At 43.2% G+C, this 15,152-nt stretch overlaps 1 protein-coding gene across 3 annotated transcripts in view; it reads right to left on the minus strand.

Annotated features, from left to right (window-relative positions):
- Nucleotides 1–583: 583 nt before the first annotated feature.
- Nucleotides 584–15,152, minus strand: part of ARPC2 (actin related protein 2/3 complex subunit 2) — a 29,097-nt gene continuing 14,528 nt past the window's right edge. For 2 of the 3 annotated variants that reach the window (XM_008145178.3, XM_054723452.1), the window contains 6 exons: nucleotides 12,490–12,676; nucleotides 11,742–11,835; nucleotides 5,727–5,853; nucleotides 3,867–3,967; nucleotides 3,440–3,540; nucleotides 584–825 (listed from right to left, as the gene is read on the minus strand). In XM_008145178.3, the coding sequence (XP_008143400.1) occupies nucleotides 801–825; nucleotides 3,440–3,540; nucleotides 3,867–3,967; nucleotides 5,727–5,853; nucleotides 11,742–11,835; nucleotides 12,490–12,676 (635 nt within the window). In that variant the 3' untranslated portion in view covers nucleotides 584–800. Of the gene's footprint in view, nucleotides 826–3,439; nucleotides 3,541–3,866; nucleotides 3,968–4,370; nucleotides 4,432–5,726; nucleotides 5,854–11,741; nucleotides 11,836–12,489; nucleotides 12,677–15,152 lie in introns of those variants that run through there. The other variant, XM_054723453.1, reaches the window with a different exon arrangement.

Genomic DNA, 15,152 nt, shown 5'->3' on the forward strand with positions numbered 1-15,152 from the left:
TTTGTTTGCATCAGATCCACACCTAAATACCTACCAATGTCCTGCAGAATCACACACTTCCTGGAATACACTGGGGAAAGGCTATACATTATTCATGATAAAAGAATAATCCAGAACACACTTTAATGTGCCTATCACTGTCCTGGGAGTTTCTTGGCTACAGCCAGACAGATTTAGTAACAGAGCTTTAGAGCAAACTTATTCAAGTTTACTCAGAAATGCCAACCAAGAGCTCACTAGCTAGCCATTCTCTCTAAGGGGAGGCTGAGGGGCTCTGGAGCCTGAGGTTTTCCAGTTCAGGTCTTCAGGTTCCTCGTTCTCCATCTCACCTCTCTTTTGGACTCACAGTCTAGAAACCCAGCAAATTCTCATGTAAGATAGAAAGATTTTCTTTATTAATGACCCCAACCGTATTTCTTTAGATACAGGAGTTTTGAACTCAAATACTGAGGAGAAAACAAGTTAAGATTGCATTATCCTGCAACTCATTACCAGTAATATATTGCAAAGCAAAAGAGCTTGGAAGGAGGGTGGAAGGGAAGGGGAGTGAGGGCGGGAAGATAAAGAAAAGGAATTAAGTTGATCAAGTGGATTTTTTTTTTTTTTTAATTCTTGGGAACTATCAAGTCCTTGCAAGCACAGCTCGTTTCTGCAGATTATTTTCCAACGTGTACAAAATGGAACCTAAATGGAGAATCCCTTGAGAACCTGAAGAGGTGCAACATTAAAAGCTACGATTATCCAGTAGCAAGTGTTCCAGCCTTCAGTTGCCAGCAGCTTCCTCTTCCTGTTCCCAAGAGTTAGCGGGATGAAAACGTCTTCCCCCTTTAAAAGCAGAGAATAAGTGTCAAGGCTAGTTTCAGGCTCACCTTACCTTCCACCCACACTCCTGAACTAGGGATGGGATCCCAAAGAGACACTAAGCACGAGGTGGAAAGGTTCCACCAGCTCTTTCGTTCTATTGAGTACTTTCAGGTACCAGGAAATACCTGCGCTAAGTCCATGAGGACATTCAACGTCCTCAGTAGAAAGGAAAATCATTTGTCCACAGTTTCTGGGTGGCCTAGATCTACTTGTATTTCAGAGTGGGCACAAGCCTTTTCCTGGTAGAGATCAGGCTCCTCCTACACAGCTTATAGCTTTTTGGGCAGCAGATGGCAATCCCATTTTAAATCTTTCACCATGGAGGCAGAATGATCAAAGAAGTAACCCTCAATTACACTTGTGGTTACAGAATACCTGCCTGGCTAGGCTTCTGAGTCGTGTTCTACCCACTATTCCCCCACAAGGGTAGCTTTGAGAATAGGCGGGTTCTCAATGACAGAGAGTAGTATTTGCTAAAGCAGCCTGGAAGCAAGAGCTGAGAACTATGGGAATTTTTTCATGCCCTGAATGTCTCACCCACCCCCAAAGGAAACCATCCCACCTCCAATAAAAAGTTCATGAGCCTTTGATTCTGGCAGAGCACTGTAAGTGCTAACGGCTGGCTTCTGATCCGGGGCCTGCTAACGGTTGGCTTCTGATCCGGGGCCATTTCTTGCAGCAGGCCTGCCACCCTATTACATGCTGTTCATGGTTCTGCAGGCCCCTTCTGCTCTATTGTACCAGGAAGTGTGTGTGTGGGTGTCCTGGCTTCTCCTGCCCAGCTGAACCAGTTAACTCCTGCCTACCCTTAGTAACATAATCTGGTTTTGGGGATGGCTGCAGGTATCTGCCTCCCCCTTCTTTCTGGGGCCCATCTCTGCCAAAGAGAGGTTTCGGGACAGAAAAAGGCAAAGCTGCTCTTTGTAAGTCCCAAGGAGGAGGTTTATGGGCAATTTATTAATTTCAATGACTCATCCTTTCCCAATTCCCCTATCAGGATAGAGTTGTTCTATCCTGCCCCTCAGACAACTGCACTCACTTTGCAGCAACTCCCAGGAGCACCTGTTGGCTGTGTAGCAGGGTGAAGGAGGCGTGGGGGAAGACACTGGGCAGTGGCTGCCTAGTGGGCTCATCTCCTGAATGGACAAGCAGGCAGCCCTGTGACTCCCTGTGTTTGGTGTTTGACAGGCTGGCCAAGTCAGGCTTCCTTCTGCTGTCCCTAGCTGCTTGTTCACCTCCTGGGCTCTACCAAACTGCCTTCTCTCCCCTGAGCTCTGAAAGTGGCACAAAATGGGTTGCCTCACACTCAGGGTCACCAAAGTGGTGCCTGGTGAGAAAAGCACTCCTGTGGAAAGTGAGCAGAGAAAGAAGGGAAGGTTGTAAACTCCAGGATGGAGGCAAGGTTCTGGAGGGGCAGAAAGAACATGTGTGTCTCAGCACTTACACCTGCTTCTGTCTGCACCCATTCGCCGCCCTGTTTTAGGATAGGCCAGAAGCTGCAGAAGGAATCATGCTGCCATTTTGTTGCCAGAGTACCTGGGCATCTAAGCAGAGGATCTAGTTACAGGCTGAACAGCACTCAGGCTCTGGGCAGAGCTACTCCAGAGAAAGGCCTTTGGTACTAATTTCCTAATGAGACTGGAAGTCTCCAAAGCCTTTGCCTGAAGAAGCCAGGGGCGACTTTAACTGCTATCTGGTGTTTCAGAGGTTGAAAACCCTCTGCTCAGGCACATTAAGAGCCAGATACTCCTCTCATCCAGTCAAGTGGCAGCAGAAACTAACTAGCCAGAGGAGAGAGCTTGAAGCTTTATGCATACAACACCTACCAAAGGTTATCTGCAAGAGTACTGGGTGTTGGCAAATACACCAGCTGTGAAGGGCACTGGGGGAAAGTGTGGGAGGGAGGCTTAGGTCCCCTCAATACTGTAATTCAATGGGCACAAAAGACAGTAAATAAGTACCTATTACCTTATTTTAAGAACAGGATTGCCTAAACTTCACCAGCAAGGGAACCAAGGCCTGGCACTTTACACAAAGACCTAAATCTCCAGGCTCTAGATCAAGAGGCCTCTCCTGTACACACTCACCATTTCCATCCCTGATAAAGGCAACCTCTTCTCCATGCAAAACGCCTGCTGAGGAGCAGACCAGGAAAAACAACACTGGTGTGTGTTTCCAGGCCCATTTACTCAAGCAAATGTTGTTAAAGTAAATTACTCCTTCTCCAGGAAGACCTTGAGAAGGACAACACTGACCTCAACTCAGGCCCAGAGAGAACACAGCCTATCTGGGTAAAAAGGTCCCATTGTGTTCTAGCTGCCATTCTTCTAGCTCACAAACATGTGGGAATAAGGAAACACAGCCCCGCCCATTCAGAAATGAAAACCTGTTCACCCCACCTTTAGTCTGTCTGGTAGCTGAGGCCCAACTCTGCTGCCTCACATATGGATAGCTACTGCCCAGAAGATAGCCGAAGGGCCAGGCTACCAACACCCACTATTTCCTGCTTAGTGAGCTCAGGAGAGGAGCTCACTAAGCTCTTGTTGTGGTCTTGTTGTGGGCTCGCCCTACTCACGTGATTGTTTTCATTTCTTTCTTCTCGGCATCTGGGCGTGCACGGTTCAGCACCTTGAGGAAGTCGGATGTTTTTGCCCGCATACGTGTGTGAATATAGGCCTGGGGGCAAACACATCGAGTACTGAAGCAGAGTCCCATACTAGAAAGACAGCTTTGCTTTCACTAGAAGTTATCAGGAAGGTTTGGAAACATCCCCTGAATTGACACAGGGCTTTGCAGGGAAGCAGGAGACATAGATTCATCTCTCTGCTAGGGGGAGTGGTGGTGGGGGAGAGATGAATCAAAAACCGTGATTTCCTGACCTCTAGAACCATCTACTTAGAGTTCACAGCAACAGCCTGGACTACAGGATGACTTTTTGTTATCAGCTCTAGTGGAGAGAATGACCGAGGGCACAGGAGCTGAGATGTTGTGGCTCCTCTCACCTTAGAGCACTTGATGTGGTAGTGCAGGTAGTCCCGGAACGTGTGGATCAGGTTGATGGTATTGTCTCGAGCGCTGGCATTGGTGTGGCGAGGGAACAGCACTGGGGGGCACAAAAAAAGGGTCAACATATAACACCAATGCCAAAGGGCAGGAAGACCAGTAACCCACCGTTAGCTCCCATCTCCTGCTTAAGTATCATCCACTCGTTTCATGCCCAGGCTGTCAGGGTTTCCTCCTTGAGACCAGGAAGGGATAAAGACCTTAACTAGGGCAGGTGCCGTGCCAGTGAGTGCAGGTGAGGACACTCAGAAAAAGGAGGCGATCATGGCAGAAAACAGAGCTCCCCAAGGAAAGGGCGTGGCCCTGGCATTCATCCCAGTTCCGGATTCTGTGGCTGTGCACTCCCAAAATAATAAAACCTTGCCTGCCACATGCCTCTGCAGCTTAGCAATCTCTTTGAAAGGCGATACTACTATCTACTAACTTTGGAGAAAATACTTTACCTTAAGAAATCAGGATTAGGCCCCAGCTGGTTTGGCTCAGTGGTGAGCATTAGCCTGCGGACTGAAGGGTCCCAGGTTAGATTCCAGCCAGGGGCACATGCCCGGGTGGCAGGCTCGATCCCCAGGAGGGGGTGTGCAGGAGGCAACCGATCAATGATTCTCTCTCATCATTGATGTTTCTATCTCTCTCTCCCTCTCCCTTCCTCTCTGAAATCAATAAAAAAAATGTATTAAAAAGAAAGAATTAGGAAACCAAGGATTAGGAAACCAAGCCTGCCTGTACTATGTCCTTGGTGCTGAAGTAGAGTAAACCTTCAGATAAACTAGATTCAGACAAGACCCGGTATTCCTGTGGTGAAAACCAAACATTATGGTATAAACAATAAGGACTTGAACTCTCTTGATGAGGACAGGCAGGAGGGACTGCTTTGGATGGAGGCTGAGAAAAGCGGCTCCCATAGCACTGACCACCTGAAGACCTGTGCAGGCACTCAGCCCTCTGCACCTATACCCCCGCCCCTGCCCCCTTTGGCTTCTTGAATCCTCTCTATTTCCCGCACCTACTCTACTCAGTGGCTTCACCATCAGCAAAATCCTAAGTATGAAGTTTTGCTGAAATGAAAAGGAATGTGCCCCGAAAAGAAGTGACCACCAGGATAGGATAACTACACTGTACAGAACCTAAGATGCTCATGGCTGGAAGTTTACCATCAGTTTATGTACCACAGAGACATATGCTGCCAATTAAACTGTGATATGCTATGAACTGTAGCTGCATCCTGACCTCATGAAAAGAAAAAATGTGTAGCTTAGATGTAAGGAAATAGGGTAAATCCACTCACCCCATTTAGCACTGAGGTGAATTAATGAAAACTTCACGAAAGGGGACATTTTAGGGCATGAGGTACAGTGTGTGTACACACCGTTATTCCAAACTGTCAGCTCTAACAATGAGCCAAGCCAGATCACTAGGCAGAAGCAGCTGTAAGATGGGAAGACCTGAATTCCTCAGTGGAAAAAGTGGAATAAGTGAATTATGGTTGGAGCTTCAGCCTAATTCCAAGAAAACCAAGAAATGCCAAATGACAGAGAACTCCCAACAGCTGCTCAGCAATGCTTTACTCCCAACACTTGACATCAGAGGCTACCCCTCCCCTTAGGATTTAAAACAAGAAAAAGGAGAGATGACTACTGTACATGACCTATAATTAGTATCTTGTGACACCCCACTTACAGCATTGGTATGCCTACTTTTGCCCCCTCCCCCTCACATTTAACAAAGGTTTGTCCAGGGTAGGCAGTCTGTAGTCTGAACGCATCAAAGGCACACAAACATGGTGACCTCACCCTGCTTACCGAAGGTAATGTAGCCAATGTTGTCACCCACAGCAGCATCGGTGTCTTTCAGCTCCAGAGGAGGTTCCCTGTGGCTAAAGAGGACCTGTGGGGCCGTGTGGCTGGCTCTGCGTCCTTCTTTGAACTCCTGCCAGGACAAAGCAAAGAGAATCTGGTGTAAGATAAATAGCAACTTATGTTACGGGTTTTGCTCTGTGGGGTGTGACCTTTCAGCTCTCTGGACCAGTAGATGACTAAAACTCAACTATACCTAATGTGAAATATTACAAGTGCTGGTGCTAACAACGCACTTCAGATTCAAAAAGTAGAAATCAGAATGTACTTATGTTCAATATTCAAAATGTGATAAAAGCCATTGTTAATCTTCTTCCCTTTCTCTTGTTTTAGAATATCATAGGTGGTAGAATCATATCTGAGATTAAACAGATGACAAATTGCAAAGCACTGGGAGAACCAGATTTAATTTAAGGTAAGGGCTACTACTTAGTAGTTTTGTTGATTCAATGTGAAGGAGGTGATACTTTTCAGGAAATCTTTAAAATTTCTGGATGAATGGAACCCAAGCTTAAACTTGGTTAAGACTTCAAGAGGAAGTCTCAACTCCTTTTATCTTTGCATATAAATCCTGATGAGCAGACCGATTTTTTTTATCACTCCCTTCACCCTCATCTCCATGTCTTTCAGTCTCATGAATACCACATTTTCTCTGAGCTCCGGGTGTTAACACAGTCTTGTTTCACTGAAATATCTTAGATCCTGTTACTATTTAGAATTCATCAATGAGAACTTTAGACGAAATTTAAGCTCTTCATGGGGCAGAAGACAACGCAGTTAAAGAAGCTGAGTTGTCTTACAGTGTTCACTGAGACAAGGAGACCGTGTGACATGAGAAATGAAAACCTAATGTTTAATTCTGGCTCTTGAATGGCCCTGGACTAAATAAACAGTCACCATGCTGCGTAAGAGCTCATCACCTTTAACAAAACGAGCCCACCCATCCTTATCAAGCTACAGCAAAATGACTGAGGATAAGACAATCAGCCACACCATCCCTGTTCAAATCTCCAAGTCTCAAGCTTTTCCAATCCATACATTCCTGTGTAAACAGATAAATGATATAAGGCATCCCTGTCTCAACCCAGATCTGTAAGAACTGAACTAGATTTTCCAGCAATGCCAGTAAGACCAGATGATCCAAAGTCACTGAGTGATGACAGAAGGATGGAACCAAGGGCTTAACCAAGACCTGAGTTTTATGAGCACTAAAAGCATGTTTAAACAGCCGCTCTTCTACTACGCTCACATATGACCTCTTTTATAATGCCATCTCCAGCAGCCTGGGACAGCTGGCTGCTCTCTCCGTGGGTTTCCCATGTCTTTTCTACAAACCTCTACTATGACACTGCACTATTTATTAATGCAGCTGGCTTCCCTACCAGGTTGTGAGTTCCTCAAGCCAAGGATTCTACTTTATTCCTCTAGCTATTCCTTTGTCCTTCAAAGAGGCTGCCTAGCACATGGATTGCTGAATGAAAGAAAGCACTTCTACCCTAGCTGACTTACATTCTACAGGAAGGAACAGAAACCATGTTTCCATTTGGAGGTAATAATACACACTGATCAGGAAGCTCCCAGCAAATTAACGGCAAAGGAAGGATAACACTTGAGGAGTTCTAATGTCTACTCTGGGATCTCAGTTGGTAGAAAATAAATCAACATAGCTGCATTAGGTTACTCCCTTTTGAATTTTGTTCTCCAAAAGAAAACTATTTGGAGAGGCTGAAAAGGAGTTATGATCATTGAAAATGGAAATTCCTAAAGCAAAACTCTAGAGATTGCCCATCTCTAGAAAACACCTTTCATTATGCAAAGGGGCTGGGAGGTTTTCTAACTTCTATTGGTTTTACTCTTCAGCCTTAGGGGAGAAAACAAAACAGATAATAACCATCTGCCAGCATTTTCTTGTGTTTAGTAAGTTTCTCAAAGGCTCCAATTCACTTATAAATGTGGCATTCACATCCAGATGGGGTATTTATAAATCTGAGGTGACATTACTATTTCATTAGTTCTGCATATAGAAAATAATACATTTAAGACTTACTTCTCCTTTAGAAATGTCATGTCTTTCTCTTTGGTTCTCTCTCTTAATACTTAAAAATCAACCCACCAACCACCCAGTTTCTTTCCTTAGTGTCTTTGTTACATATGTATCAGCAATACTATCTCTTTTTCTCCCTCCAGGTAGGAGGTCTTGAGCATCACAATACTATTTTTCTTTTCTATCACAGCACAATTTATTACAGGAGTTCAGAATAAATCCAAGTATCTACAGAAATTTAGTATATGATACAGGTAGCATCTTGAATCAGTAGTATTAACATGTGCTTTTAAATTATTGCTATTGGGACCAGTGGGTAGCCATGGATAGCTGGATGGGTCCATCTTTTATGTTACAGACCAGGAGAAACTCCAAATAGATCATAAAAAGATTTATGTGTAAAATGAAACTAAAAATTCTAGAAAAATAACACAGGTCAATTTTTTTTTCTTTAAATATATTTCAGAGAGGAAGGAAGAGGGAGAGATAGAAACATTAACAATGAGAGAGAATCATCGATCAGCTGCCTCCTGCACACTTCCTACTGGAGATCAAACCTGCAACCCAGGCACGTGCCCTGAGCCGGAATTGAACCGTGACCTCCTGGCTCACAGGCTCAACCATTGAGCCATGCCGGCCAGGCTAGGTCAATTTCTTTATAATCTTGAAGTAGGAAAGGAGTTTCTATGACTCAAAATCAAGAAAGCCATAAAGGACAAGATTGATCAATTTAATTATGTGTAAATGAACTACTTCTGCATGGGGGAATAAAAAGACTACAAAATCTAATGACAAACTGGAGGGGAAAATTGCAACTCTTATCACAGACAAATGGCTAATCTCCCTACTATATGAAGAAATAGAGAAGATCAATAACTCAACTGAAAAATGGGTAAAGAACATAAAAAGATACCTCACAAGTAAAGAAAAACAAAAACCTTAAACATAAGAAAAGATGTTTTGACCTTGCTCATAATGGAACATAGATACCATTTAAAATCCATCAGATTGAAAGAAATCCAAGTCTGACAACACATTCTGGGGAAATGGGCATGTTAAAACGAATGGAAGGGAAAATGGTACACCTTCTGTGGAGGAGAGCTTGGCAATATCTACCAAAATTACTGACTTTGGCCCTAGCCAGTTTGGCTCAGTGGATAGAGCGTTGGCCCAAGGACTGAAGGGCCCCAGGTTTGATTCTGGTCAAGGGCATGTACCTCTGTTACATGACCCTGGCCCTGTTCAGGGTCCTGTGTGGGAGGCAACCAACCAATGTTTTAATCTCTGTCTCTTTCTCTCTTCTACTCTCTCTAAAAATCAATGGAAAAAGTATCCTCCAGTGAGGATTAACAAAACAAACAAAAAAATTGACTTTGACTCTGTTCCCAAGTGAGGAAAATATCCTATATATTATTATATAACTAGAAGCCCAGTGCACGAAATCGTGCAGCCCCACTCACCCGCGCCAGTCTTTGGTTGTTACGGCGTCAGGGCCACAGGCCTTTTATAAAATAGATAAAAGCCTAATATGCAAATTGTCCCCTTGACCAGGAGTTCGACCACTCACTATGACGTGCGCTGACCAGGGGGTGGCGCAGAACATGGCGGGTGTCAGTGATACGGTGCTGGCAGTGGAGGCACTGCCGGCCCCAATAGGCCCTGTCGAGAGCGGGACCTTGGTGGGATGGTGGAGCAGGTGAGCGGGCAGCACCAAGCCAAGGCGGGTGTGAGCAGGGCTCCCAGGCACTGAGGGAGCCGGGCAGGGGCCCGATTACTCAGGCAGAGGGTGCGCGCGGGGGCCCGGGAGCCCGGGGGCCCAGAGATCAGCTGGGACCTGCCCATCCATGCTAGACACTCGGGCTTCGATCGCCAGCCAGGCCTAGGGACTGCACCCGTGCACGAATTTCGTACACCAGGCTTCTAGTATATTACATATATATATAATCACACAAATATACAGATAGCAAGGGTCCTCAAAATAATATCTTCACAAATATCTAAAGAGGCAGATGGCTTGTGTCTTGTCCCTCAACATAGGGAACCCAGTGGTTTCCATTTAACTTTTCTTAGTTACTGACTTTAAGATCTACGTAATATGGAAAAATTCTAGTTTACCATACTCCAATCTCCAAAAGAGTTGTTTTTAATTGCTTTTCACAGAATAAGCATTGAAATGATGACACCTACCAGCCTTTCTCTTTGTGGGCATACATCAGCTTACAGGCCTACAAAGATAATGCACCAATCCAGGCACTAGACCATTGTGTGTATGTGGACTGGAAACTCCCTGTCTTTTTTCTACAGGCAGTAAGCATCCCTCAGAGTGTGTCTGCCAAATGACAAAAGCAGGAATTGTGTTCTGACCAGGCTAGAAGTGCATGTTGGCATGGGAAAACCCACAAAGGCCCACAGCAAGCAGACTAGTGACCACGAGGGACTTCAAACAGTGTCCCAGGTCACAACATTCTGTGCCAGGCATCCATTGTTCTTTCTCCTAGAAGTTTAAAATAACTAGGCCCAAGAAAATGCGCAGATTATTTATTTTTGGGAAAAAACTGGCAGAGTCAGTCTAGGTTTCTATGGTCATTTCAAATAAGTGACCCTAGACTTTCAGTTTGGAGAGGGAGGCGGGCAGATGGCTTCCTGAGCACAGCCATTTCACATTCCCAGACACCATATGAGCCTGCACAGTGCCAGGCCAGTCACTAACTGGAGATGCTGTCAGTGCAAAAATGCAGAGACTTTGTTTTCCCTTTTAGACAAGTCCTCTACCACATGTACTGTGAGGGAGGATTTACATTCATAAACAAAAAAATACACAAAATTCTCCTAGGAAACAAATCTCCAGTACACTCTCCAAGATAAGATCTGTTTAGAGTATAAAAAGAAGCTAAGATGTCGCCTGGAATAAAATGGAACAAGATTGGTAAAAACCAGCCAAATCTAAATATATACTTCATAGCTTTTAAAATTAGTTCGTTGGTCTGGATTTACCCCAATTTCTGAGCTACTGCATTTAATTCCCGTCAATTCTGCACAAAAATATATGAAACTCCTGTCTGGAGGCTTACATTTTGGACCCAAGATATTATATATATATATATATCTCTTTCTCTCTCTCTCTCTCTCTCTCTCTCTCTCTCTCTCTCTCTCAAACATACATACAAAATTTATTACTCTCAAAGGCTAGAAGTATTAATATTCCAATTCTTCTGCATAGGGACTCCAAAATTAGAGTTTCTGATTCATTAGTCTAAACACAAAAAGCCATGACAGATGGATCAAATTGAGATCACTTTTGAAGATTTCCCTAGCCACGTTGTAATCAAGTATCCGCACTATATTAAGTACAACTATCTTTCAACTCCACTTGGCAAAAAAAAACTCTGCCTCAGAATTCTTAAATCTCATCACCCTACCAAGGAACAGAACGAACATAAAGTTTTTTGAAAACTTAACCACTATACTAGATTTTGAATGCCAAGCCATTTCAGGAGAAATCAGCCTGGATACCACTTCATCATGAGCTCTCATGTCCCAGAGCCAGCAACTGGTTAGCAGGTATCAGACTCAGGAATCTAGTGACAAAAGTCAATAGACCTTGCCAGAAATCTGATGAATACAAGAGGATAGGAAGTGTGACCAAGCTTTAAATCAAAGACCCCCATGGCAGGTAGGATGCTTAATATTTTAGTCATATTGTTAGTATGTTTAATACTCAAATCACCCTCTAGTCCAGTCCTACAAAGGCTAAAACCACTAAGAAACATTCAGTGGTGGGGGCTGTTTAATTGAATCTTCAACAAGGTCCAACATCAACAGAACTGACAGTTCTCTTTTCTGTGCCTATGGTGGGTTTTGGTGCCAGGTTATAAACCACCACACTATGGTTTTGCCCCAAGACGTCCGCTCCATACCTGCATGAACACCTTTCCAATGACCACATCGTCGTCATCCTTAAACACTGTGCTGAAGACTACCGTGACTCTGTCCTTTTTAGACTCAACATACCTGAGGGGAACAAAACCCATGAGTAAGTACAGAGTCAGAACGGGGTTTTGTTAAGAACTTGATCTACAAGTAAATTAGGAGGGTAAAGTCATAAATCTCTCAATTCATAAAACAAGGTGTGCCCAGTGAGACTAAGTAGTTATGGCCAACAAAGTTCGTATAATAAGTGCATGGCCTGAGAGCGGCAGGAGAGGAAAATCACCAAAGTAGATATTATTAACTTTGCCTATATGGTATGAAATGGAATCTCGAGTTAGTGATTCTCTGAACACCACTTTAAAAGTTTAATTCTTTACATACAATGAAACTCACAGCATATAGATGATCCAAGAGTTGCAATAACACAGAACCTATGGGCACCCTCTACCTCCTGATTATCCGGCTATATTACCGAAGGGGACGCAGAACAGTGGCACCTTAAAGGAAAGCACTAGATTCTCTTTTCATCTATTGCCAATGTTCAATACTGGAGACTAGGGAAGTAGCCTCCCCTCTGACCTCAAATCATACATCCTGGCTTAAAGAATTTATGAGAAAGACACTTCGGGGGAGGAGGGTTCACACACAGAGTCTAAGGTTTGACCTAGCTGTATGTCTTTTGATAAGTGTGTGCGACAGCCATACCCAGGCTTCAGAACCATATTCTTTACTCACATGGTCTCATCATCCCTATAATGGATAACTGCCCTGTTCTCTCCTTCCTTGCCCTCTTCTTGGAACTGGAAGTATTTCTCAAAGACAGAGGCAAAACAATTTCGTTTCAACATGCCAGCCTGATGCACAATGGAATCCTTGGATGCAGGCAGATTTTCAAGGTCGTATAGCAAAGAGACATTGTATCCTGGCGGGAAAAAAACACCCAGTATGATATTATTAAAAAACAAACAAAAACTTTCCAAGTTCTTATGACATTTTATTTTGTCTCAATGCTCATACTTTTAACCCCGGTAGAATGCTGTCCATTCCCACCAACCTCATAGGACAAATGAGGTGAAATAAAATCTCAATTCTTGTAACATCACTGTATACATACAGCTAATTAACAAACGCTATGCAAAAATTTGAATTAATATCGAAGATGACTGATTACAAGTAAATGGGAAGACGACATCCTCTGGAAACTTTGATTAGAAATTTAGTGTTCTACGCACAGTTGTGAAGGCGACTGAGTAAAATTTTTCTCGGAGACTTAATGTGCCAAGTGCCAACAAACTGGGCATCTTTTTTATTTATTTTTTAAATACGCTTTTATTGAGTTTAGAGAGAGAGGACGGGAGAAGTATAGAGAGACACTTCTAGGTTCATGGGTCTATGCTCAGCCACTGAGCCACACCGGCAGGGCACTGGGTATCTTTCTGATAATAAAATATACCTCCTTATGTACCATTGCAAGTCCTTTGTGGAAGGAGGCAGGATATGGAAAAATCTAGAAAAAAAAAAATCTCCAGTAGCTTTTATTTGTATACACTAAATTTTTCAAAATGTTTTAAAATATTTTACTTCATTTGGTCTCCATAGGAATACTTTGAAACAGGCAGGTCAGATTTTTATTCTCATTTCAGAGGGAAAAAGAGCTTCAAACAGGCAAAGTGCCATGACAAATGCAGCATGACAGAGAGGTAGAGGCAACTCTATTTGGAGCTAAACAGAACTGGAGCCAAATCCTGGCCTTGCCACTTTTGTGACCTTAGACAGACTGCCTAACCTCTCCAATTCTTGCATCTGTTAAAAAAGGGGGTGGGGTGAGATGGGGGAGACGATTGGGAGAGTTAAGAGAAAAGTACAATATTTAAAGTGTCTGGAACACAGTGAATCATCAATAAATGAGGCAGAACAGGACTGAAATTCAAGGCTGCTGACCACTGCACTGTTCTGGCTCCTTAAAGCACACAAGGCTGGCACGCTTGACTATATAAAGAAATGATTAGTATGTGCCCAAATGCCTATAGATAAATATCTATCTGCACATCACTGAGGATCATTTCATATTCTAGGCAACTGATGGGAATACTTTTACCAGAACTGCAAAGGATTTCATATTGCTGAACATCTTGAACATTTAATTTAATTTTTTCCCAAGAACATTCCTCAGGTCTGTGTTTTTTGTTGAGTCTATCCTCATTGAGAGCATGAGCTATGTAAATCTCTGCTCTAGATAGTGCTTAGCACATTTTTGGCCCTCCAATATTAAATAATATCAAGCATTATTCCATTTTAGGGACCCAAAAACCAGTAAGCAAAAGACCACAAGATTAGATAAAAAAAGAAAATATTTAAAGTTGAGGTTTGCTAGCTTTAAGAAGCCAAATAAAACAAATAGCCAAAACCGGTTTGGCTCAATGGAGAGAGCGTCGGTCTGCGGACTGAAAGGTCCCAGGTTCGATTTCGGTCAAGGGCATGTACATTGGTTACGGGCACATCCCCAGTAGGGGGTGTGCAGGAGGCAGCTGGTCGATGTTTCTCTCTCATCGATGTTTCTAGCTCTCTATCCCTCTCCCTTCCTCTCTGTAAAAAATCAATAAAATATATTTTAAAAAACCAACAAAATAAATAAAACTATTGCTGAAGTCAGACTTTAAGTAAGGCTTCTGATGTGATGAAAAAAAAAATACTGAGGCCCTGACCGGTTTGGCTCAGTGGATAGAGTGTCGGCTTGCAGACTGAAGGGTCCCAGGTTCGATTCTGGTCAAGGGTATGTACCTTGGTTGCGGGCACATCCCCAGTAGGAGGTGTGCAAGAGGCAGCTGATTGATGTTTCTAACTCTCTATCCCTCTCCCTTCCTCTCTGTAAAAAATCAATAAAATATATTTAAAAAACAACATACCATACTGAAGATGAAGAAAATAAAAAATCTAGTATGCCCTGCTGCATTTTCCAAACTTGCCCAGATAAACCCATAGAAAAAGAGGAGAGACACTATTTTTCACATGTTTTGCCCTTGTGTGAACACAGGTCTCTAATCTGGCAATGTCTGTGCTTTAGTAGGAAGTGGAAAAAAAGCCCAGGTACAAAAACATAAGCTCTCTGTGTTACTCTCGTTGTCCCGATAGATTTTAGGATCTGAGCTGTGACAAGCATGCCCCAAATTTCCTATGTGATTTTTCTGTTTTAGCTCTGATTCTTTCTTTCTGAAACTCTTTGATTCCCCTTAAAGTCTACAGTTAGTTACCTTTGGTTTTTATTTCTGCGATATATTGGTATCATCAATTTGGGGATTAACACATTTCAACATTACTTATGGACGGCAGTTAAAGCTCCCATTCACAAATACTCCTAGTAACAAGTTACATTCCAAAGGCACCTTTCTGTATTTGAT

The sequence above is a fragment of the Eptesicus fuscus genome, chromosome 11 (assembly GCF_027574615.1).
Source record: "Eptesicus fuscus isolate TK198812 chromosome 11, DD_ASM_mEF_20220401, whole genome shotgun sequence".
Lineage (NCBI taxonomy): Eukaryota > Metazoa > Chordata > Mammalia > Chiroptera > Vespertilionidae > Eptesicus > Eptesicus fuscus.